This window comes from Notothenia rossii (genome assembly GCF_949606895.1).
Source record: "Notothenia rossii genome assembly, chromosome: 4".
Classification (NCBI taxonomy): Eukaryota; Metazoa; Chordata; class Actinopteri; order Perciformes; family Nototheniidae; genus Notothenia; species Notothenia rossii.
Window position 1 is genome coordinate 14059618 of NC_136902.1, and position 24931 is coordinate 14084548.

General features: G+C 41.6%; 1 protein-coding gene across 1 annotated transcript; it reads right to left on the minus strand.

The window, feature by feature from the left end:
* Nucleotides 1–1912: 1912 nt before the first annotated feature.
* Nucleotides 1913–24585, minus strand: col2a1a (collagen, type II, alpha 1a). The gene is made up of 53 exons (XM_079673982.1): nucleotides 24312–24585; nucleotides 21165–21181; nucleotides 20983–21015; nucleotides 20231–20263; nucleotides 19995–20048; nucleotides 19621–19713; nucleotides 18952–19029; nucleotides 18563–18607; nucleotides 18389–18442; nucleotides 17891–17944; nucleotides 17435–17488; nucleotides 17279–17332; nucleotides 17119–17172; nucleotides 16466–16510; nucleotides 16258–16311; nucleotides 16106–16150; nucleotides 15936–15989; nucleotides 15213–15311; nucleotides 15069–15113; nucleotides 14567–14665; nucleotides 14419–14472; nucleotides 14197–14304; nucleotides 14048–14101; nucleotides 13838–13936; nucleotides 13671–13724; nucleotides 12752–12850; nucleotides 12559–12612; nucleotides 12398–12451; nucleotides 12250–12303; nucleotides 11269–11322; nucleotides 10737–10781; nucleotides 10362–10460; nucleotides 10051–10158; nucleotides 9876–9929; nucleotides 9735–9788; nucleotides 9581–9634; nucleotides 8641–8694; nucleotides 8443–8550; nucleotides 8252–8305; nucleotides 7696–7749; nucleotides 7419–7580; nucleotides 7040–7147; nucleotides 6829–6936; nucleotides 6640–6693; nucleotides 6430–6537; nucleotides 5830–5883; nucleotides 5615–5722; nucleotides 5475–5528; nucleotides 4804–4911; nucleotides 4417–4705; nucleotides 4126–4313; nucleotides 3792–4034; nucleotides 1913–3665 (listed from the first exon to the last, which is right to left on the minus strand). Exons 1-53 carry the CDS (start codon nucleotides 24403–24405, stop codon nucleotides 3519–3521), a joined length of 4257 nt encoding a protein of 1418 aa, XP_079530108.1. The 5' UTR covers nucleotides 24406–24585; the 3' UTR covers nucleotides 1913–3518.
* Nucleotides 24586–24931: the final 346 nt, after the last annotated feature.

Below are 24931 nucleotides of genomic sequence, written 5' to 3' on the forward strand. Positions count from 1 at the left end.
CAGTGTTATCAGTTGCAAGTGTGTGTTTGTTATAATAATGACGAAAACATAATAGGCAGATTTCACAGTAATTATAATAGAAACGTAGCTCAAGCATTTATGCAACTTGATTTGAAGCGTGTGTGTGTGAGGGGCAGAACTGTGTGTGTAGGGTGACCAGGTGTCCCGCACTGTGCGGGACCGCACACACAGCATTTTTATGATTTGTCCCGCGTCCCACACATTGAGACTATGTCCCGCATTTGAGTGATAGTCGCGCAGAAAGGCCGGATCGGTTCGCTGACAGCCGGCACCGCCCTTTATTATTATATTGTCTAAACGGCATCATGTAAGTTGCGCTGACAGGCGACACAGAGGTCCCCAACCCCCCACAGTTCACGAGCGCGTCCATAGTGTCTCCCGTCCACCCACCACCCCGTCCACCCAGTAAAAACATCCCCACTACACCACTGGTGTAGTAGTACACCAACATGGATTAAACGTGTGTTTTTTTTTACCACAATGTTGGGGAAATTAATGGATAAAATGCACGGATTATTATTATTATTATTATTATTATTATTATTATTATTATTATTATTATTATTATTCCCACTCCGATCGGGACACTAGGTCCACCGTTTCCCCGCAGCGAGGCTCCCCGCGTTGACAGTTTACGTGGGCTGGGCTGGGTGCAGTGGCGGACTGGCCATCGGGACGAATCCCGATGGGCCGGTACCGAAGTGGGCCGGTCGGATAAGTCACTAGCACATCCCCCACTCCCCCCGTTGACAATTTACTAGTGGTACCGAAGTGGGCCGGTCGAGAGTCCCGGGCTGATTTTTAGTCCCAGTCCACCACTGGCTACATGACCGTATGATCGCCCATATTGACGCACCTAATTCCTAAACTTCTAACAGATACAAAATACACCGATCCTTCAGCCTCATATGAGCTCTCAGACACGTTCAAAATTAAACTGTCATCGCTGTCTGAGCTTGCTGCTGTGTGCGCCATCGTGCGTTTACATGCAGATGCTGGGATCCTGAACGGTGCAGCTGGAGCGCTGTGCCCGCATTGACGTCACCCATAATTTGGCGGGACTTGAAGAATCCCCGAGAAGATTCAGGAAATGGTCAACATTGAAGGGCAGATTAATGGTTATCAAAGTACAAATATCCAAAATCAGTTCAGTAACGGTTTTCAAGGGGACAATATTTACTCAAATTGATGGGTTTGGATGATGGGGGAAAATCGTGTCACAGGCTCTTTAAGTATTCTTCTTTGTTCTTGAACTTTCCAAAGTTGTACTTTGAATTTCCCAATTTTACACATTGTATAATCTTTTGTTGGTAATGGTGAAGTGTTTTTAATTTGGTATACTAACTGCTAAGACGATATACTTTGAAAATTATAGAGGAAGTTTATACTGTATAGAATTATGCTGTATGGACTTGGTAGACAGCACCTTAGGCATTCTTCTTCCCAGTCATCACCTGGTGCCTGCACGATTTCCCACAATGCAACTCTTCTAACATCAGTTTCGTGTAGCAGCTACTGTGATATCTTCCAGCAGAGATGATCTGCTATGGACGTGTGGTAAGCTCACTTATATACTCATCAGTGGAGTTGTCCTTTAAATGTCCTTTAATCTTGTTTTTTTCCCCCATTCCTAATAATAATTGTCATTGATTTTGTTCTCATCACAATCTGAATTACTAGCATGTTTTTGTGTGTCCTGATTTTGATCTGCATGTGTATGAAATGTTACGTTTGAGAAGCTAATTGTGTTTTATATTTTGAATAAGAATATGTCGCTATGAAGGCTTAAGTCAAGCTTCTATTACTCAGAACCGACCGGAGACGAAGCTGGCCACAGTATGAGACGCAGTAACTTAGAATCATAATTACTCTACAAGATACTTGATACCAGTTCATTCACAAAATGATCTTTATTTATGCCTATTATTTCAGACAAACAGGAGCCGTCTGCACCCAGCCCCACCCTGACACCGCAGAACAAATACAGTACTTCTGTTCCTGTTGTTATTAGACTCTCATATTAAACACACAGTCTTAAACTTTCACACACTCACACACACACTCTCCACTCACAGTCAAGAGTAACTGACCTCATGAAGTATAACAGAAAAAAAAACATTTGAGCACACGTGAATTGTTCTGTTGAAAGTAGAAATACGTCCCCACGCTATTTCTGTTTTTATTCAAAACACAATTAAAAATCAACTGCATTCTTATTTCGGTTTTCCTTTTATTTTCCAATTTACATCCATTAGAAGTGTAACAAAACAAAAATGATCATAATAAAATTAATAAAAAAATGTACACGCCCTCACACACACACAGAGACAACCCACCCTGGTTTGTTTTTGAGCGACCTTGAGGACTTCCAAAGTAGCCCATGTCTCCCCTTCTTTACCCGACTGCACCCCTCCTGCAGGGTGGAGTGTGAGTGTGTGGTGTGAGGCTAGTGGGAATAAGGGTTTGTGAGGGGGGGCGTTGGGCGGAGACTGAATTAAAGAACTCATAGCACCTTCTGAAGAGAGAGCAACCCAAAGCATAAATGGCCTTTTAGCCCCAGATCCCAGATTTAAACATTTTCACTTTGTTTTTCAGAGTGAGGTAGCTTTAAACAATCCGGACGGCTACAATAAAATAAAAATAAAAAATCCCTCAACTTCTTTCAATTTTTTTTGGGGGGGGGGGGGGGGGGGTTGTTAACTGGGCCTTCCTCTGATGGGCAGTTGAGGGGTATCATGGAAACATACATCCCAAAGGTGACCTCCCTTTCCAAAAAGTGTTGGTGTGCATATAGACACATGTACACACATAATGTGGAAATATATATAAGACCATCTGGTTGTTTATAAACACAGACTTTTACAACAATAGAACCAAGGATTTATAATACACAGTAAAGGTTTAACTCCTGCTCACGATGGAGAGGCGTGGAGAACCTGGATTTGATTTTACTGACTTTATTTTTGGTCTACACTGATTCAAAATGCCGTATTTGTGTGTCAGGAGGGCAACAGGGAGGGAGGTGGAGTAGGACTGGGACAGAGGCTGTGCGGCTGTTCTGTAGTGGAAAGGGGGCTTCTCTTACTTACAAAGTAAACCCGTCCAGTCCTACCTCAACTCTGCCCATTCAGGTTAGACAATAAATAAGTGACATCAAGTCATGTTTCTGTTCTCCATAACTTGTTCGCTTGGTCCCTCTTCCTCCTGGCTCTGACTCGTCCCCGTCAACAGTGGGCCATGGGAAACATGACTGGATCTCAGGAAGCGGGTTGACGGGTTGATGCTGGTGTGGTGTACGGATATTGCCGGTGCCCTTCAGTGCTAACTTCCAGGGAGTACAACTTGGAGAGCACTTTGTTCGTTGTGAGAGAAAAAGTATCAATTTTCTTTTATAAATTTCCAGTCTTCTTTATTGTGGAAGTGTGTGTGTTAATGTTCATGGTTTGAGTTTATTTATTTCCTGTGTTCTTTTTGGGGGGCCATTGTGATATTCCACTTTACAAGAAGCAGACTGCGCCTACTTCCACTCCGAACTCCTGATCCGCTCCTCCGATGTCCATGGGAGCAATGTCCACGAATGGCAGACGGGAGGTTTTCTTTGTTTTGTACTCGATGACGGTCTTGGCCCACCGGTCTGTGTGTGTCTGTTGGGTGGAAATATAAAAATGGGTTAAGAGAAGTGTTATGGTACAACACAAATCATTTCAATGTAAAACTAGTGACTAAAGTCTAGCTTCCTCTGTCTCTATTTTGCTGCAGTCTGCGCTCACCTTGCAGCCATCCTCCATCACGGTGTAAGTGAAGCGACTGGTGCCCTCGGCGCGGATCTCCACTTCGTTGGAGCCCTGCAGCTTCAGAGCCTTCTTCAGGTTGCCAGAGGCCTGGTCCATGTAGGCCACGCTGTTCTTGCAGTGGTAGGTGAGGTTCTGGGTTGCCTCAGTGGACAGGAGCCTCAGGAAGGTCAGCTGAATGCTGCCAGCGTTGGCAACAGGGCCGTCATCAGCGTAGCTGAACTGTAAGATGAAGATTTAGGGATGTCATTAGCACGTTTAGGATCGTTTTTACTATTAAGATCAGTTCTACCGAGATTATAAGTTTACTCACGTGGAATCCTCCATTCATGGTCTCTCCGAACCAGACGTGTTTGCGGTCCTTGCTCTTGCTTGTCCACCAGTTCTTCTTTGGCACCTCGGCGATGCTTGGTTTCACGCAGGTCTCTCCAGTCTCCATGTTGCAGAACACCTTGATGCCATCAGCAATGCTGCCCATGTTGGGGTCCACCCAGTAGGTACCTGGAGAGATGAAATCATGAGGTTTAAAAGAATGAAGTCTAGAAATAGAGGGCAAGCTTATTGAATGCTTTCCAATCTTAATCTTTCCCCACGGCTGACTTACCGCTCTTCCACTCGGGGTGGCACAGCTTGAGGTCTCTGCAGGTGCGGCCGGGGTTCTTCTGGGTGCCGTCGGGGCTGCGCATGTTCTCGATCTGGTTGTTGAGGGACTTCAGAGTGGAATCCACCTCAACGTCGTGCTGCCTCAGGGAGCTGGAGGCCTCATCGGCCCTCATGTACCTCAGAGGATCGGGGGACTTCTCAGTCTGACCCATACCGGCGAAGGCAGACATGTCGATGCCGGGGCCGGGAGGACCGGGGGGGCCTGGGGGTCCAGCGTTTCCGGGAGGACCCTGGAGGTTGGAAAGCAGGAAATTGATCAGGGAATCAGTTAAAGACTGTAGCAGGGCTTGTGGTGTTTATGGATCTTTTTATTATTTTGTGGACATACAGCAGGGCCGCTTTCTCCAGAACGTCCACGAGGTCCAGGGGGTCCGATGGGGCCGGGCGTTCCATTTGATCCGTCTTTGCCAGCAGGTCCAGATGGTCCACCAGGTCCCTACAGAAACAGGAAGTGTTCAAGTTAAAGCCAGTAGAAGCTAGCATGTCTGAAATATTACTCCATTTTCTAAACTGCAGTATATTTCAGAACTGAATAAGAAAATAAATCTGATTAATCTATTCAAATGGGCCAGCAGTTCTTCTCTATTACCCCAATCACCCCAGACCCTTTGCCTTATTATGCATGAAGATTATTTGTACGGTGACATTTCTCTTCATTTCCCTTATCAGGCAGTGCTTAGCTAATCGAGGATAGATATTGAAGTCCATTTCAGATCTGAGCAGGAGTGGTTTCACAAATCACCGTCCCTCTGCCCCTCTGCCTCTGTCCTTGCAGAGAGTAATTACAAAATGCCTCGGCTGCCATTCTTATCACAGCGCTGGGTAATTAAAGCACGTGGCCTTTCCTGTCCCAGTCTTCTTCACGTGATTGGAGAATTACAAAAAGACTAACCTGTGCCCTTCATTACCATCACATATCTCAGGTGTTAAGGCTGCAGGATAGAAATGGAAAAATAGCTTTTCTCCTCTTTTGCTCTTTGCTTTACTCAGTCTTCTTACCTTGGCTCCGTTTGGTCCGGCAGGTCCAGCGGATCCAGAGTCTCCGTTGGGGCCCTGTTAGGACGGGGACAATAAGATGAGACAGTAGAACACACAGAGGAAGGGAAGTGACATAAAAAAGAGATGTGGATTATACTTACAGGAGGTCCAGGAAGACCCTGCAGTCCAGTGAATCCACGGTGACCCTTCTGTCCTCTCTCTCCAGTCTCACCAGACTCTCCCTTGTCTCCACGGGGTCCTTGGGGTCCCTGGAGTGAAGATTGAACAAGTATTTAAATGCATGGCTGCACATGTGTAGCACTTGGAGTGACCTGAATCTGATCTAAAGCCACATCATGGTATTGTAGATACTCACAGCCATTCCTCGGGCTCCTGCGGGTCCAGATGGTCCTGCAGGTCCTTGAGAGCCCTGAAGGAAGAGACAACAGAGTGGTTAAGTCAAGTAAGAGGACACACACACACATAGTGTAGTCTCTGGAATATCTGTGTACTTTATTATTATTATTGTTTAAAGGGATTATTGCAAGTCAATGGTGACATTAGGGTTTTTACCACCTAAGCCAAATAAATGGTAAATGTATTTTACCTCATCTAATGGTTGTATTTCCTAGAGGTGGTACTCTACTCTGTGAACTTCTTTAATTTCTTTAGGCTTTTATGTTGATGTTTATTTTTTGTCGGATATAGCTTTTCCAACTTTTGTACAAATATATGGTTATAGTAATCGTCCAAAAGGAATTTAGATGCATATTTTGTATCATTAACGCCTAATCTTCAGAAAACTATTCAAACAATTGCATATGTATACAGTTTTTGCTACAAATGATGTGTTGGAATCCTTTGGTACCTCATGTTCAATGATTTTCATGGGACAAATTCACTAAAAAGTTTATTATAAAGTGAAAATGAATAGTGCCTGTGTAGTATGTCGTATGTTGCATGTTGTGTTACTTACACCCTCTCCTCTGTCTCCCTGCTTTCCGAGGGGTCCGACAGGTCCGGTGGATCCGGGGGCTCCAGGAGCTCCAGGGGCGCCAGCGGGGCCGGTGTTTCCTCTCTCTCCCTACAGGAGGACACAAGGTTAGGAATTCTGCAAACCAGCAGATCTAAAAAAAACACTTGTCAGACTGTGTGATTTGTTGTTAGACTTTTGTGAGGCTCTCACCTTGATTCCAGCAGATCCATCTCTACCAGGGGGTCCATCTGATCCAGCGGTACCCTGAGATACAGAAACATCTTTTTAATGACATGGCAGGAATGTGATTCAATAAATAAAGATGACAGCATTATTTTCTGACTATATTGTAATTCCTGTTCCTACATTTCTCTGTTGGTGTTATTGTGTAGTGCTCACCTCTCGTCCAATCTCTCCAGAAGGTCCACTCAGTCCTGGGGGTCCCACAGGTCCAGGGGGTCCGCGGTCGCCACCACCACCAGTAGATCCTTGTTTACCAGGCTCTCCCTAAACACAGAGTACGTTTAGTTTTAAGAACTTTCAAATGATGAAGATGCAACAACATGTCAAATAGATGTTATAAGGACAACGTGTTTCTTCAAGCACTTACAGAAGGTCCAGGGAGACCAGCGAAACCTCTCTCTCCACGCTGACCAGGCAGACCTACGATACCACGAGATCCACCCAGACCCATAGCTCCTGAAGGTCCATCGGGACCCTAATAGTGAGGAAATAGAAGATGTGAGTCAGGGTTATTTCTGCATATCCACTGTGATCTATGGCTAGGCAATATGTCTGAAATCCTTAACAGTTTTCAATTAAATGCATACAGGCCTCGCCTATATCCCAATATAAACAATAAAGAAAAATACATACATTACTTTTTTATATAATTTTGACAATCTCAATTATAATATTGCCCAGCCATACTGCTGGGCAATCCTTTAAATTCCCTTAAACTTCAGATTTTGGGTTGAATTCAAACTCACAGGAGGTCCATCCTCTCCAGCCTCTCCCTTCTCTCCATGTGTTCCTGGGGGTCCACGGAGCCCACCGTCTCCCTGTCTTCCTGTGAGGCCGGCATCACCACGAACGCCCTTAGGTCCGTCTTTACCAGCAGGGCCAGAAGGACCAGCAGCACCGGGGTTACCCTGCGGTGGACAGAGAGAATATCAGTGGGTGATATCGGAAATACACTCCAAGTCATTTTAGATTGACTCAGCAAATCCATTTCCTCCTCAAAGGTGTTATTGATGAAACACTCACATTGGGACCAGGAGTTCCAACTCTACCAGCAGCACCGGGGAAACCAGTAGCACCCTGAAAAAGAGGACAAGAGTTCAGTAAACACACCCAACCTGTCACTATCATCATCATCATCATCATCATCATCATCATCATCATCATCATCATCATCATCATCATCATCATCATCATCATCATCAATTCTTAAGGTTTGTTGGATGTTATCAGATAGCCAGGAATTATTCTGCAATATAAATCATACATTTAAATCCACTGTGGTCTGGTCTAAGGCCTTATATCTCTCTGCATGCGAGTAATAACAACTAACCTTTATGATTTTGTGACAGCAGATTTGAGATACTTTACAATTTAAAATAATAGCACATAATCTTATAGGCTTTTTAAGATGTCACAGACGATGATATTTTACTTGTTGTCTACTTAAATTTGTTTAGCACTTTGGTCAACCCGAGTTCTTATAACATAATGAGTTGTTACAAAGAAACTTGATTGAATGGATTATCAACATTTCTGAATAATGGCTTTTCAATTAATCGTTTCAGTTTCAGTAACTTACAGCAGCGCCCTGAGCACCACGCATTCCTTTAGGTCCAGATACACCAGTGGGTCCCTGAAAAAGAGGAACAACAAATCATATTGATGTTACACTACAATGACTGTAACGTACTGCACAGATCCAGAAGTGTGAGGTAAAGACATTTAGATCTTCCAGGATTTAACTTATTTATTAAGATTAGAGGTACTCACCACAGGTCCAGGGGCTCCAGAGGGTCCCTGAGGTCCGGGAGCACCGCCATCTCCTTTCTGTCCAGACTCTCCGAGCTCTCCCTTGGCACCAGGCTGACCATCTGAACCCTGGATATTTGAAATAGAACAGTTATATTGACAATGTCTGTATTTCAATTGTTGTATCTGAACAATAACAGCTGTGGTGACTTTACTTACAGGAGGTCCAGCGAAACCAGCAGGGCCAGGAGGACCGCCCTCTCCACGGTCACCCTGCAGGAAGAAGAGACGTCAGCATGGGGTCATATTTATGCTATGCTATTATATTTAATATAAGAAGTTATAGAAGGAACAATGAAATTATAAACTAAGCTAGATAAGATAAATATGAATCTATACACCTTTTTTTTTTACCTATGAGTGACAGTAAGTGTCCTGAACTTTGTTGTTGTAAACTATGTATGGTCATGTCTTTATAGAGGAAAGCAGAGCCTCAGTCCTTTGCACCCCCCTAAGGAGCAGCAGCTCAGAGGATGCTATTCAATTTGAGACTTGAGAAGAAAAGACCAAACAAATCTGCTGCAGTTTATTTGGAAATGTAATCCTTTTGATTCCCCTCATGATGTAAACGAGATGATGGCTTGTTTCTGTTCAATTGAGATACTTTTAACAGCTCTCTTCTTATCTTCATCTAGTCACTAAGTCAACAGCTCAGAAAGCTTTTTTTGTTTAAAGATCCCTCGGATTGGAATAATGACCAATACATCCTCTTTCCTCTCTTTCCTGTCTTCTTATTATGTGATCAGTTGTGTAAGTTCATGATAACACCTTGATTATTATGTGTTCTACTTAGGGCTGTCACTGATATTAATATATGTTCTATAATCTTTAAATGAATGATCTATTATGCTCTGCTTGGAGTTGGTTTTGTGTGTTAGTGTTTTTATATGTCACTAAGGTATCGACTAATTACCTATTCTATTTTTGATTTTCACGTTCAATCTTACTCTGCCTATATCGTGTTACATATTGTTAGGACTGCCTCATATGTGATTTTGTTTCCTCCAGTCTTTCTCCAACATTATTGAGCAAGTTAGATTATCGTTGGTAGAATATTCTTCATTAGTAAGAAGTCAGTTTCAGACTCAGAGGTACTCACAGGAGCACCACGAGCACCGCCAGCACCATTAGGTCCTGAAGCTCCAGTCTCACCCTGGAAAGTAGAGAACAAGTCAGTCAATCCAAACAAAACAAATCAAATCAATTGATATTATTTCTCTTGAAATATCAAAGGGTCAATCTGTCATTCTCACCTTGGCGCCGTTGGGTCCGGATGGGCCAGGAGGACCAATGGGACCGGTCAAACCCTGAGGGAGATAAGAGCGTTAATACAAGAGAATACAGGGTTTAAAAGAAGCTTGACTTTGAGATGAAGGATTTATTTTTGTACTCACTCTACCACCGTCCTTTCCAGCAGATCCCTCAGGTCCCTTCTGTCCGTTGTCACCCTGTTGGACAAAGAAGAAAGCTTGATGTTAACATGTTTCAGGGTACAACATGTGCTCCAAGACATAATCAGTAATATAATGTTATAAGATAAGAGCATTGAGACAATGATCTGCTACTCACTCTGTCTCCCTTGGCTCCAGTGATGCCACCAGTTCCTCTCTCTCCGGGCATACCCTGCAGGCCGGGGGGTCCCTGAGATCCAGCAGAACCAGATGGTCCAATGGCTCCCTGAAGAACAAATAGATGATAGTGTCAGTCAACTAACTTTATGTATAACACTTGCCTGAATGTAAAATCTTTCCAGCTTCACATTGAACATAGTGAACAATTCAAATAGCCATGGAAGAGCTGCTCTAGTTTAAACTGGTAGATATGTTGCTATACCTGAAAGACAACAAGTACAACTATTTGAATCTAAAGGCTCCACTGACCTTGGGTCCATCACTTCCAGCTGTACCAGGGATTCCACGAGGTCCCTGCAGACCCTGAGCTCCAGCACCTCCTCTCTCTCCTGGGAAACCACGCTCACCCTGTCAAGAGACACAAAGAATGAGGTATGAGGTATGAGGTATGAGGTATGAGGTATGAGGTATGAGGTATGAGGTATGAGGTATGAGGTATGAGGTATGAGGTATGGGGAGTGCTTGTTGGGTCATAAGTTGTACCAAGATGGTGATGATAAAATCAAATTATGAAACCAAAAATGTATATGATGCGATATGCTCATGTATAAACAGTATGTGACAGTATGTGTATTACTCTTTACTTTCAAATGAATGTAATGGAGGTTTAACATGGAAACTCACTCTGGGTCCAGAAACACCATTAGCTCCGGCCTCTCCAGGAACTCCCTGCAAACAGAAAGAAACAGCTTTAGTTTTTGAAATCATTACGCACATTTACAATACTCGTACATACATGTATGCTGAACTCTCATTGTTATTGTCAGTATTCAAAGACAAGACAAGTAATCTTATACCAAGAGAGAATCTTAGTTATTGATTAACTGGAACAGCTGTGTGGACAATATTGAGTATTAAATCTGTTGGATTAGATTAAGGTGATAAAGACATGGGAAATTTAGGTTCAAATAAGGTTCAAATAAATAACATTACAAGTCCAAATCTATATACATTGACTAAAAAAGACTAATTAAATAAGAAAAAGAATAATATAAATAACTGAGACTATAACATTAACTAAACTGTAACTTTAAAACACTATCAGAAGGTTTTATTCACAAAGGAAGTTGTGCAGGGTTGATGAGTTGATGAGTTTGTCAGACCTTCAGATGAAACTAATCTCAAGTAACCTTTTTCTTTTCTAAATTTCACTCACCTGGTCTCCGGGCTTTCCACCCTCTCCTGGGGCACCACTGGGTCCAGGCAGACCCTGTAGAACAACAGCAAAGAGAGTTATTATATGATATCTGTACATGTAGACTGGGTCACTATCCAGTGCTGGACAAAGTAATCAGACACTGCCAGCAGTAAAGGCACACTGTACAAATATTACAATGAAAACGTCTGCACCTAAAACCTTATTGAAGTCAGATGTATGTATTTAATATTAGAGAAATGTACCCAAAGTGAGAAAGGAAAAAGTAGTCATTGTGAAAAACAGTGTTTCACTATATATGATGTTCCAGTGTTAATATGTTTTTTGCTGCGTTAAATTGTATGTTACTTCTGTGGAAGCTCACTTTAACTGCTTTGTCGGGTAGTTTATTCTGCCGCAATACATCATATTTTAGAAGATCATCATATATTTGTAGCGTTGCTGTCCTGGGAGAGTCAGTTTTTGATTAAAAAGTCAACTGTCCCTGAGTTCAGCTTTGTATTTCTTGTTTTCAGCTTAGTAACAATGCATGTTTTCAGCTGATCCAAGAGGCTTTTTCTCAACTTATAAGTAAATAAACAATCATCCTTAACATCATAGAGTTATCTATGAGTAGAAGCCAGATTTAAAATCACCGAGTTTGGAGATGTATGGCTTTCACTGGACAGGAAGTGTATACAGATCTTTAAAAGTAACTAAAGCTGACAGACAAATGGAGCTAAAGTAACATGTCTGCCTCTGAGATGTAGTGTAGTAGAAGTATGAAGGTGCATACAATTGAAATAATCAAGTACTGATAGCAAATGTACTTAATACCATCCAACACTGTTTTGACCTATAGGTCTGATGTCTTCCTGAACAATTGTCTGTACAGCACTTTATAATTTCCAAAGTTTGAAGTCATATTGAAAATAAATCACACTGATATGATATTGTTTTTGTTTGATTTCCAGCGTGTTGTATCTGGGATATTTAACTCACCTGGAATCCATTGGGTCCAGGCTGTCCTTGCTCTCCTCTCTCTCCAGCGGGTCCCTATAATGAACCAAAACACAGGTGACCAGTCAAAGAAGGGACAGTTAAAACTGTTATCTTATCTCACATCATGTGATTACACTCAAGTACTCACAGCAGGGCCGGAAGGTCCAGCAGATCCAGTCTCACCATCTTTTCCAGAAAGACCCTGTTCAGAGAGAAGTATTTCGTTTATGAAAAGGGATCCGGAGATAGAAAATAATGAATCCATTTGGGAGGATTTGATAAAAGTAATAATGGTGAAAATGTACTCACTCTCAGTCCAGGACGACCAAGAAGACCCTTCTCTCCTGTCTTTCCAGCTACACCCTGATGAAGAGAAATCACTGTTAATAAACGGTCTTTTCATCTTGGAGTGCTGCAAGGTAAACAACATGAGTACTGGTGATCTAGCCATAGATGTGTTTACATTTGTATTATTACTCCTGCTCTGCTCTTATTAACTCACATTGGCTCCCTTTGGTCCGGGGAATCCCATCACGCCGGGCTGTCCACGGGCTCCCAGAGGGCCAGGGGGTCCGGGGCGACCATCATCTCCATTAGATCCCTGTGAAAGTAAAAGGTAAGAAATTAGTCCTGAAACTCAGATATAACAATAATGTCAGTGATCATCATGTATGTTACATCTAAGATAGTTATACTAGAGTACACAGTACATGTATTTGTATTAAAGAAGAAAGCCAATTCCACACAATGTACAAAAGCTTTTCAAGATTGTTAAGTTTGAAATCATATGCACAGAAATAGGCCTTTAAAAGCTGCAGTATTTGGGCCAAACTATGTTTAACCTTTTAGTCCTCCATCTTTATATCCAGAAGAATATATACTTTTATATTCTCCTTCTCACACAGGTGTACCATGTATTCATCTGTATTCCCCATATACCCACCTGACACAGGTTACACAGCTATGTGTGCTTCTACCCTCAATCTTTTAGAAGTTCAAATGTTCAATTATCTTAAATGTTTCCACCCTTCACTCAATAGAAAGACAGCTATATACATTTGATCTAAGGGAGCTAACAATGTGTACCCTTAACATCAAGAAGGGGTCTGTGAAACCTTAGAGTAGTCATTCAAAGTCTGCTAGTGTTGGGGTTTATACCTGCAAGTGTTATTTGAAAATGGCTGTCTTGTTTAAATGTTTCTCAGAAAAACCTTTTTAGTTTCAAATGATTTATATGTATTATATCTCGTTCTAGTTCTTTCAGCGTATTTAGTCATGAAAGTAAACAACATTTTCACTTTAAAGTGCACTATGCAAATATATATGAATCATAATGCAAGCATATGTAGCTGTTTTTAAATTAAACCCTTCCACCTTCAATCGGCATGACTGGATTATTATTGGATGGATGATGTACTCACAGGGGCTCCAACTTTGCCTTGAGGTCCAGCATCTCCGGGGCGACCAGTAAGACCCTGTGAAAGGCACAGAGATCTTTAGCATCATGCATCAGGTGGGACAAATCTCAGCTAAATCATATAAAACGTATACAACATGAAATCAACACTGTCTGACAGCTCTGACTCACTCTGGCTCCGGGCAGACCAGCCTCTCCTGTGCGTCCGGGGTCTCCGCCGCTACCTTTGGGCCCAACAGCACCAGGAACACCTCGCTCACCAAGGGCGCCCTGAAGAAGAAATCAGGCAAGTCAATAACAATCAGGTAGAGATGTATCAGATAGTTTTATAAACCATAGCAGCATCCTTCTGGCGCTGCAGCTCTCTGGTTCAGGACCCACCTTGGCTCCAGCAAGACCATCCTGTCCTGGGAAACCACGGTTACCGGGAGCTCCCTGGAAACAATCAGAGATACATTTGATTAGATTGTGAATAAAATAATTCATAATGTGACTTTCTACCGATGTTGTTGTTCCTGCTAGTGACTTACTCTCTCTCCTGGGGGTCCGAGGGGTCCGGCTGTTCCAGGCTCTCCTCTTGCTCCTCTCTTTCCTTCTTCACCAGAGGGTCCAGGGCCACCTAGGGGACCAATAGGGCCCTGGGAGAATGTAGATATGTAAGTACATCTTCAATGTAGTCTTTTTTCTTTTGAATAGGCTTCACTGTGGTTAAGGTCTAAATAAATCAATGAAGTTAAGTAGGAACAACTCACAAGCTCTCCTTTGGGTCCAGCCTCTCCTTTGAATCCAGGAAGACCAGGGTCTCCCTGAACATGGCAAGAAAGAAGACAACTGTAAATTATCACAACAAAAATAAGTATTAAGATTTTACAGTTTTAGCTTCATTTCTGAGTGACTTACAGACTGTCCCTTTGGTCCCAGAGATCCTGTAGCGCCCTGAGGTCCGGGGGGGCCACGGGGGCCGGGGAAACCAGGAGCACCAGCAATACCAGCGCCACCCTTCAGAGAAGAAAGAGACAAAAAATGTTAATTCAAATATAATTCAAAGATTAGCAATACATATTAGATCAGCAATACATATAAAAAAACATCAACAATCGTAACTAAATGATTAATAACATGTGCAGCCGTAGTACTTGTAATATGTAACTAGTCAGAAACATTTATTAAATTGTGTATGGCAGCAGTTGATGTATTTTGCAGCTAATACTGCACAGACGTTTTCTTGTTTATCAAGAACAGGAAGATGTATAAACTCAGGATATATATCATTCGTTGAGATTCTGTCTCTCTCTTTTTTTACGACACAGCTTGGTTTCACTGAATTAGTATGAAGAATAAAGTAAACAGTCATACATAAATTACAACAAAACAATGGATGACTTTTTAACCAAAAACTTACAGCAGATCCTTTAGATCCAGGAATACCATCAGTACCAGGGTTACCCTACAAAGACAGAGGAAAAGCAGCGTGTCAACATTAAATCATTAATAACACATTGTCAGAGCAGTAGTGCTGAATGTACTGAACACAAATGAAACTTACAGATGCACCAGAGGGTCCAGGAGATCCGGGGGTGCCGGCCTCTCCGCGAGGTCCCTGTGCTCCTTCAGATCCACGGCCTCCAGTAGGACCAGCTTCTCCCTGACAGGACACAATAACTTCATCAATAACAATTTCATTTGGCTCTTAATCCATATGGCTGAAGATAATGGTGGGATTAGCACCCGTTCTTTCCATTTCAAAATGTTCCCATACATATTTATGAAAAAGTAATGCAACTGAATATGACTAACGAACGTTTTCATTGACTGTTGATTATTATGTGTTTTCTTGTACTTGTGACTTCAGATGAAAATTAGCTAATTACAAAATCTCGCATAAATCCTCTCTTATCTTTTCGAGGTGAATGTATTTTTATGCTTGTTACATAAAGACACAATAATCGTTATAATAATGACGATTGTATAAATGCACCCTTTTCTTTCTTGATGAGGTTTTCGAGTAGTTTGTATAATGTACTACAGAAGTGTATTATTTGTGTATGAGTAACAGTAGCTACAAGAACCAGACAACAGAGGTCATGGGTTTGTATTAGTGAATGTAACCCGACTGAATAAATAGAGATCAACTGTAGGGTTCACTAAGTGATGGTGCAGTTAACCACACATGGTTGAAGTGACCCTCACAAGGCTTTGGTGATTTATTTTACTATATCAGTTCTGCTTCAGGAAAACAATTATTTATTTGAATGTGATCTGCACGAACCTTAGATCCTGGGGATCCTGGGAAACCGGGAGCTCCAGCAGGACCAAGAGGCCCCTGTAGACAAAGACAACATATGCAGGTTAGGATTCAAGTCTCATCTATTTGTTGCTGTGTCATTAAAGGCAAGAATATCAATCAAATGAATGCAAAGCGGGAACTTTGATACTCACAGGAGGACCAGCAGGACCGGGCAGACCATCATTACCACGGGCACCCTGTGGAGTGAAGAGACAGATGAGTACTTCAAAATGAAGGAACCATGAAATGATTTTTGTATTTAAACATATGGACGCTCTGTGAGTTAAGGCAGTTTGTGACTCACAGCAGACCCAGCAGCTCCAGAGCGACCCCTCTCACCGGGCAGACCACGGGGTCCCTGCAGAGGAAGATAAGATCCGTCAGTTCATCTTCATCATCATAGAACATATAGCTTCAATGTATAAACCTATTACTTATCTTTAACATCCTATTCTGTTCTTCTTTAATGTCCTAAATAATATGACAGAGGAGAGAAAGCAGTGGAGACTCACCATGGGTCCGGAGGCGCCGTTCTCTCCAGCAGAACCAGACTCTCCCTGATGGGGGGAAAAGATTAGACGTTTAGAACAAGTGATTGGAAAACATGGAAGGAACTGCACACCAATTTGATTTGATATATGCTTCAGAGTTACTCAAATCTTTTGCTTAAGTAAAACTAGTAAAACAGTGTAGAAGAACTTTGCTCCAAGTACAAGTCTGGCTTTTATATGATCAACGGTAAAAGGAAAGTAAGTATAAGCATCAAGATGAACGTATAACACCTAATGTAAAAGTACTTATGAGGCAGAATGTCCCAGTTTAGAATCACATGCTTTACATAATATTACTGGCTAATTATGCATTAACTGGCTGTTAGTGATGCATCACTTTAATGTTGCAGATGGTAAAGGTGGACTACTTCATAAACTGATTGGTAGCTTTAACTATAATAATACATCATAATATATTGATTGATTTCTATGTTTAAATATTTATCTTAATGTGCAAAGTAACTTGTTTTTCAGTTTTACCAATTAACGTATATTAAGAAGTACATTTGATTCTGAAATGCAATGAAGTACCTGGTGTTTTTACCTAATGAATTAAATAGATGTACTTAGTTAGATTCCATCACTAGTTGTATTTCCTCCATGTGTTATCTTACCTTGGCTCCAGCGGCTCCAGTTTCTCCCTTAGCTCCATCCAGACCAGGATGACCCTGCAGAGGAACACAACTCATCAGGACTCACACTACATCACTCAGTCCTCAGGTGCCATCATTAGAAAAGTGTCTCATATTGCATCAGTAAGGTGGAAACACTCACTCTGTGTCCTTTGATTCCGGGAAGTCCAGGAGTTCCAGGGAATCCACGAGCTCCCTGAAATACAAAATCACAAAATATTAACATGAGGAATACTCAACCGCATCGCTATGTTCTTCTCTTGACTTTAACGTGTGGTGTAATCGTGGAGTTAGTCACCTGAGGCCCTGCAGGTCCACGCTCACCAGCTTTGCCAGGTTTGCCAGCATCACCCTAGAAAACAAACAGGAAGTGGAATTATGATTTGTTCAAGCAGTGTTCAGCAGATGCTAATAAAGTGTGGCTGCTCTGCATTTTACTGTGGAGTTTCTGAAGTCATCATGCTCACCAGTGTTGTGAGGGGAGAGAGTGCCCCCTTGTGGTGCATTTGATTTAAAGAGTAGGGAGCTTATGAAGAGTTGTCAACGTGTTGGATTGACTCAAACATTATTGTGAAACTAAACTAAGGCAATATAGTGAAATAGTTGCATTGTTTTTTTTTAGATAAAAAAAATAAGTTTTTGCTTTTCCTTAAGAAATGTTTTACTCTTCAGTTGGCCTTGACCTTTGACCTTGGCTTGTGTAGGTTTTGCTCTTATGTTTTAATGATACTGTTGGTTTATGATGAAGCCTTACATCGCTTCCAGGTTTGCCAGAAGGTCCAGATGGTCCACGTGGTCCCAATGCGCCCTGTTAGGAAAACAAACAATGAATCATTAGTTACTGTTATTGAATTGTTACGCAGAATACGAGACAGACTTTTGAGCTGCAAAATGCAAAACACTGTCTTCATACTGTCAAACTAAATGTGAGGCTACAGCACAAAATAGGGGATTTTCTATAGAATATATTTGCTTTATTGGCATGACATTAGAAGTAAATACAAAATGAAATCATTAAACTATATAAAACTATATATACGTAATGGGGGATAATATCTTGTATTCTGTAGATAACATCATATCTACTGTTAATGAATTAAAATAATAAGTAATAAGACTTAAAATACTGCTGACATTATACATATCAGCATATTTCTCTTTTTGAGTGTAGTGTAACCTTCAAAATGTGAGCGCTACAGTATGAAATCAGTCTGTTGGGCAGATGCATTCTGGGATATGTGTGGATACTTACAGCTGGTCCGGGCTCTCCAGCCTCTCCAGGGGATCCTTGGAAACCTTGTGGGCCCTATATGTGCAAATGACAAAGCAAAGTATTAGGGATTTATTCATTTATGACAACAACAGTGTCTGTTTGATGTGAATGATCGATCACATAATGATGTGCTGCTGTAATTCATCTACTTACAGGAGCTCCACTTGGTCCGGGGGGGCCACGAGGACCCATAGGACCCTGAAGGAGGGACACAACACATACAGAGAAAGGTTATACACCACAAAGAGTAACAAATCAACCAAATGGGTAGTTTAACATCTCTGTTAGAACCGACTGAACCACAAGGTGGCGGCAAGGCCATCATCTTCTACTTCTACGTTTGAGCTGTTAGACAAGCTAAGTGTATGTAATGAGGTTTCATCATTTTGAACGATGGACTAAAGCCACAAAAAGTGATTTTAAGAAATGAATGAATCAGAGCAATGTATTTGTCCAGCATTTGGATATCAGTCTCAATATGTATTTGTTATTTTCAATCCAAAAACATAGACTTTCACTCCTCTGTGAGACAGTAGGCTTACCATTGGTCCCTGCATCACACCCATCTGAGCGCCTCCAGACTTCTCATCAAAACCTCCAGCCATCTGAGCAGCAAAGTTCTGTAAAACAACACAAACAGATAGAGACGGTTAATGTTGTTTATCCTGCCTGAGCTGCCTCAGCTAAGTGGGCCATTACACACTGCAGCAACTCAAAGACATTAACTGAATTCATGACTTATAAGGGGTTCAGTAGCCATGAAGGTAGAATATATGTATCAGTTAAAGAACAGCACCATTTCAGCATTCTGCTCACTCTGCAAGAATACTGCATTCCATTTAGGACATTATTTATTATTATTTCTCTCTTTCTCTTATTTAGAGAACAAATAATTGATTGACTAATTTGGGCCTGTATGCATGTGTTTATCAACTCAAATAGGCAAAGGGAAGTCTCAAAGCACAACAATTCAGTTCACTTCACCAGGTTCTTCGTAAATAGAGAAAACCATGGATTTGGATACGGTTAAGATGGATACTGATCATGTGATTTATATTTCAAATTTGGCCTTAGGTGATATCTTATTTTGTATTGTTCCACTGTTTTAAATGTTTAGCTAATCATTCCTGTTATTTGATGCAGGATTTGGGGCTAAATATGGCTATATGGTTTGGTAGCTTCCTGTTTTATGCCATGTGTTTCAGACTCACCCCTCCAAGTCCTGGTGTTCCAGGTGTGCCGGCGGGTCCGGGGTTTCCGGGGGTGCCGGGCTCGCCATCTCTTCCACGAGGTCCTGCATTTCCCTAGGGAAAAAGAGAGAGGGTTATTTTCTCTAAGTTCATTAAGAGAACTAAAGGGGATTCAGGTCAGAAATCCTTTTTAACTGTTGCATGATGGTCAGTCAGTTGTTCTTAGAAAGTAATAACACTTCAATCTCCAACTAAACTGAACTCTGTCAGATCAATTATTGTTGCTTGTACCAATATTAAGCAGCCTGATGCTGGAGTCTCACATTAATATGAGACATTGGTCAGGATGATGTAGATTGGTGGAGGGGTGATTTGGGAAGTGTCTTTTCTCTTACCTTATCACCCTTAGCGCCAGCTTCTCCGCGTGATCCCTGCTCACCTGAGGGCCCCTGTGAATGAAAGATATTTGTCTTAGTAAGACTCCCAAGATGGATGAATTCAGAGCAAGAATCTCATTATTGTCTACCAATAAACAACAACATTGAACACTGTTTGGATAAGTGTAGAATGAACATAATAAACAGTAAAAGTCCCCTCAGATTATGCATTTAATCAATAAAGTGATATTTACCATTGGGCCCGCTGGTCCTTTTGGTCCTACAACCTGCACACAGAGATAAAAAGCTTTTGTCAATGACGCTTCATTACAAGACCTTTCTTTTATGTTGGTGTTTCTGAACAGCTAAAATTAGAAAAGAACATTCCAGCTTTGTAGGAGGTGGACACTAAGACCCAATCTGATGAGGATTTCGTGTGACAGGACAAAGGAAAAAAAGTAATCACCTCCTTTTAACCTCTAATTTGGACTACTTTGTCCACCTGACATGTGCACTGGCAACACAGTTGCTGAGAAGACCTAAGAGGATTTGATTGGGTTCATTGTGTTCAAGGAATGCACTGTTTTTCCTCAAGTAATACAAAGTTCAATGAGCGATTGTTGGACATTTTAGTTAGCCTCTTATCAGCAATTAATTGCCCCTCTAATGATCACAAATGTTTGAAACTCCAGAAAAAGTGGGATAATCCAAATAATTACTACGCTATCGATAATAACTCTAAGTCTGTAGAAAAATGTCCAATCCTTAAGAAACATGAGCTTTGTTTCTGTGATTGTTGTGGACATGATTGAGCCCAGTGTTGAACATCTAATGGGCCAGAATGAGGAAAACTGAAGTGTGTAATTATTGCAAAGATGACTTTGTTTGACAATCTTTTCTCTTAGGAAATGAACACTAAGATTGATATTTGGAACAAAGCAGTTTAGTGTGGATGTGTAAAGCAATATAACTTCAGTATAATTAACTGCAGAGGAGTCATACTTACATCGGCAATATCTCCTGGTTCTCCTTTTTGGCCCTGAAAGATGACATAAAGAATCAGTGGACTGACACACTTTACAAAGAAACGTTACTTCAACTTAATAAACAATGATATTATGTGGATGTTTTTATACTGTTCCTTCTGAGTGAATCATATCTGTATTTTCCCATCACCCATTGCCTCACCTGAGCACCGAGTGTCTCTGATGTTGCAGATGGATGTTTGAAGGAGAGGAAGGAAGAACAAAACATTAAAAATGTACAAGTAAGACATAATAATTCAGACATTTCACTGATTAAAGACCTAGTTTGTGATTCTTAGAAAAGGGGACCTGAAAGGAAAATCTAGTGATGCTAAGTGATCAAAGGAAATTCACCAAACCCAAAGAACCCATCTGCATAAATTATTGGCAAGATAACATTTGAAAAGGAATGAAGCAAAAGCAAGCATGAGCTAAGAAAGTATTTAGTATTTGTATCATTAAAGCAAAATATGAATGTAAGTTAAGATCATAAGCAAGCAACGCTTAGCTTATTGGATAAAGCATGGCAGCCGGTGCCAGTAAGTTTATTCTCCAAAGATGAATATAATGTTTATTTATACAACATTTGAGGAGAATAATTGTATGCCTAAGTGATCTTAAGTTGTATTCTACTTCTGATGGCCTGGGCTATCAATTACCGAGCAGGAACTCAGATGTATACAAAAGATGTTTTTCTGATAAGATTTCTATTGTTTTTTAAATGATACACCTGTACATATATGTGTCTCTTTAACTGCTAAGTGTATATCTTGTTAAATATATAATTCATGTCTGCCTCTTAGGCCACCAGAGGGATGCAGAGGCCTTGCACCTTTGACAGGTTCACCTGTACAGTCAGGACATGAGGCCTCAAACATAAAAGGTAAGAAAAACATTGGTCCCTCTCTGATGACAGCATTATGTTGTAGAAGAGCTTCATATAAATATGTGAACATAGGCTTCATCTTAGTCATGAGTTAAAATGAGCAGAAGCATATCTACAGGTTCAGGTGAGAACCAGACAGCACATCCCAGGATGCACCCTGTTCCACATGAAAAAGACTTTCATCAGGAACGAGAGGATCCTGATAATGATGCTTGTCTGGTCTCCATCCAAGCCAAGCATGTAGAGGGCAGCTTTTGAAAAGGGGACATCATTACTGCTAATTCCAAATCATAAAAGTAAACTGCTTTAGAGCAGCCCACACTATTACAATGATACTTAGAGGCTTTAATGAGCCACTGCTGCAGCCTTGAGTAAGCCGAGTATTTGGACTCTGAAGCTGTTCCCCATTCAAAAGCATTGGCCAGGCAAGTGTGAGATAAATGCAAGCTAAAAGAGTAATTTATTTATGGGTATGTGAATAAATAAATTACAACCAATGGGGGCACTGGCATCAGCAGGGCAGATGGGACAGCACTCTCCAGATGGGATGAGAGGGTTGGCACATTCTTTGATCTCCTCGCAGATTATCTCATCACACAGAACCGCTCCGCTGTCGCACACACAGATACGACACGGCTCGGGCTTCCACACATCCTTATCATTATACTGCTGGCCGTCCTGGATGCAGCCACCTGCCTCCTCTGTGTGGCCAGCAGGGGGCAGCATGGCAGGTAAACAGAGGGGGGACAGAGATGAAGGTTAAATAGAGAATTAGAAAGGGAAAGTCTTTTTTTTTTTAGATACAGTGTTGGTAAAGATGTTGTAAAAAAAAAAAGGTGGAGAAGTAATTGGAAGAAAGGGGGTCAAGGGGCCCGGCAAGGAAGTAGGATGAGTGAACGCAGCATGGAGGAGGAGTGGTCAGCGGAGGAAGAAGAATGATATCCTGTATCAATTCAAGCTTTTCATGAATTAGTGCACAAAAAGAGACATTCAAACATCTTAATGTGATTGCATGGTGTTAATGAACAGGAAGTCATTGGCTTTGTTTCTTGTGATGCTGATGAACAGGTGCTGGTTCAAACCCCCAAAATACACCAATCATTAGCTGTGTGGACTATAATTGAAAACGTTCTAAAATAACTCATGAAGCGTGCAAGAAAAAGCTTCCAAGTTGTCATAAGGAGAACTTTATAGCAGCATAAAAAGTAATGTCAACAAGAGCCACAGTTAACAGGGTCTGAGGTATTTCACGTGGCTGGCTGAGTATATTTAACCTGCAGGCCTGCTCTCATGAATGAACCTCTCTTACAGGCATACTGTGCCCAATTGACAAGCTTCTGCCTTAAGTAAACACTTGGTCCTTCTAAGTTTCTCCATCTGGATCCCATAGCTGTGTCAAGCGCCAGTGCAAACACTTTGGAGAATTAAGAATGGGTAATTTGTTTGGTGTTCACAGCTTAGGGCTGGGTACTTACTCCTGTTGTTGGTTTTTTCAAAGTATTGGTGAAAGAGATGCTTAGCACTCACATGTCACGAGTTGGTCAGAAATGAGTTCGGCTACTTACAGCTTAAAATCTTTGCCTGTTACCTTACCACCACTTCTTTAGTTACAAGGTTAATGTAATGCTGATTATTGCTGTAAAAGAGGCAATTAGGAGCCGGACCATGTTTCTATAAATACAAACAAGTGTCCATCATCTGTTGACTCCCTGCTGTGAACCCTGTCCTCCCGTCCTGCTCCCCTTTGAGCCTGCTAGCCTGGGGTCAGGCTGTCTGACCCTGTCACTTCACATCAAGAAACCCCCTGAATCTGGTCCAGCCAAACCCTGTGGGTGAGGTTTACTCATGTATACCTGTCTTAAAAACAGTTTAACTTAAATGTATTTCAATAAAAATCCTGATTTGTATGACAATCTACAAACAAGTGTTTCTGCTTCATAATGGTAGAAAATAGTGATCCAAAGGCTTTGAGGCATCAATAAGTTTACATTTGCAGTATGTGCTGCTCAAAGCTTTGACTAGTTAATGAGCAAACACAGCAGGAGAGGCTGAGCAGCAGGACTCAGGTGAGACAAGCGGACACTTGTTCTCCTGGTCCTCCATCACACACTGATGTGCCTTGACAGCCTCACCATTCCTAGAGAGAGAAACTTACTTACTTAGAAAGACCATTGATAGCCTGTTTGCCTCCAAACCATCAGAACATTTTTACAATGAAGTAACTGTTTATTAACAGTTACTGCCAGTTAATGCCGTCATTACATGCTATTGCATTCTTCTTATCATAGGAGACTTCTGAAGCAATGGACACATCAGGTAGAGAAGATTTGGAAGGCAACAACAAGTCAGACAAATCATCAAAGACACAATACACATTTCTTTGCAAATAAAAAGAAACAAGTCAAGAAAAGCAGTGCAACTTACGGAAAGCCTCTTCCTGACATCTGACGACGGCTAGTAAAACAAATTGGGATGCTACAAGTAGCAGAACAGTCCTTGAATCCACAAAGCCAAACATGTCTAAATATTAGACACGAAGTAGCTAGGGTAAGAAGTGAAGGGATGGATGAAGACCCGGGTTTTCAGTCAGTGGTGTATAAAGTGTGCTCCCAAAGACTTATAGCACCATGCAGTCAAACCCTCCAAAACTCTATCCAACGCGGGGCCCAAGCTGGCACTTTGCACCCAGCGCGTAAGGGCAAGCAACGCGGTTTTATGTCCACTGTGCCTTGTACGGTACTTCGTATATTCCAAAATACCAGTCCTTCCCCCAGACCCCCTGTCAGGCTGAAACCTGAACCTCATCTCCCTCCCCTCAATCCAGCAGCATCTAAACTCCCAGGGTACTCTTTTCTTTTTTTCAACTCAAGCCTTCCTCTCCTGACCTGCTTGGCCTGGCCTATAGCCGGCAGATGCACCTTCCCTTTCTCATCAGGAAGGGAGCGACAGGCTGCACAGGTCAAGCCTACCACATGCCACGCTGACACTGAATTCAAAACCAAGAAGCTGACTGAAAAATGAATTTTAGAGCAAATGTTATGTTT

Coding starts and splice junctions, on each gene's coding strand:
- col2a1a (XM_079673982.1), bottom strand. CDS start 24,405: ATGTTTGGCTTTGTGGATTCAAGGACTGTTCTGCTACTTGTAGCATCC. Junction 17,489..17,890: donor CTGGCAAACCTGGAAGCGAT/GTAAGGCTTCAT, acceptor TTTGTTTTCTAG/GGTGATGCTGGCAAACCTGG. Junction 6,538..6,639: donor ATGGATCTGCTGGAATCAAG/GTGAGAGCCTCA, acceptor GTCCTCCTGTAG/GGAGAGAGAGGAAACACCGG.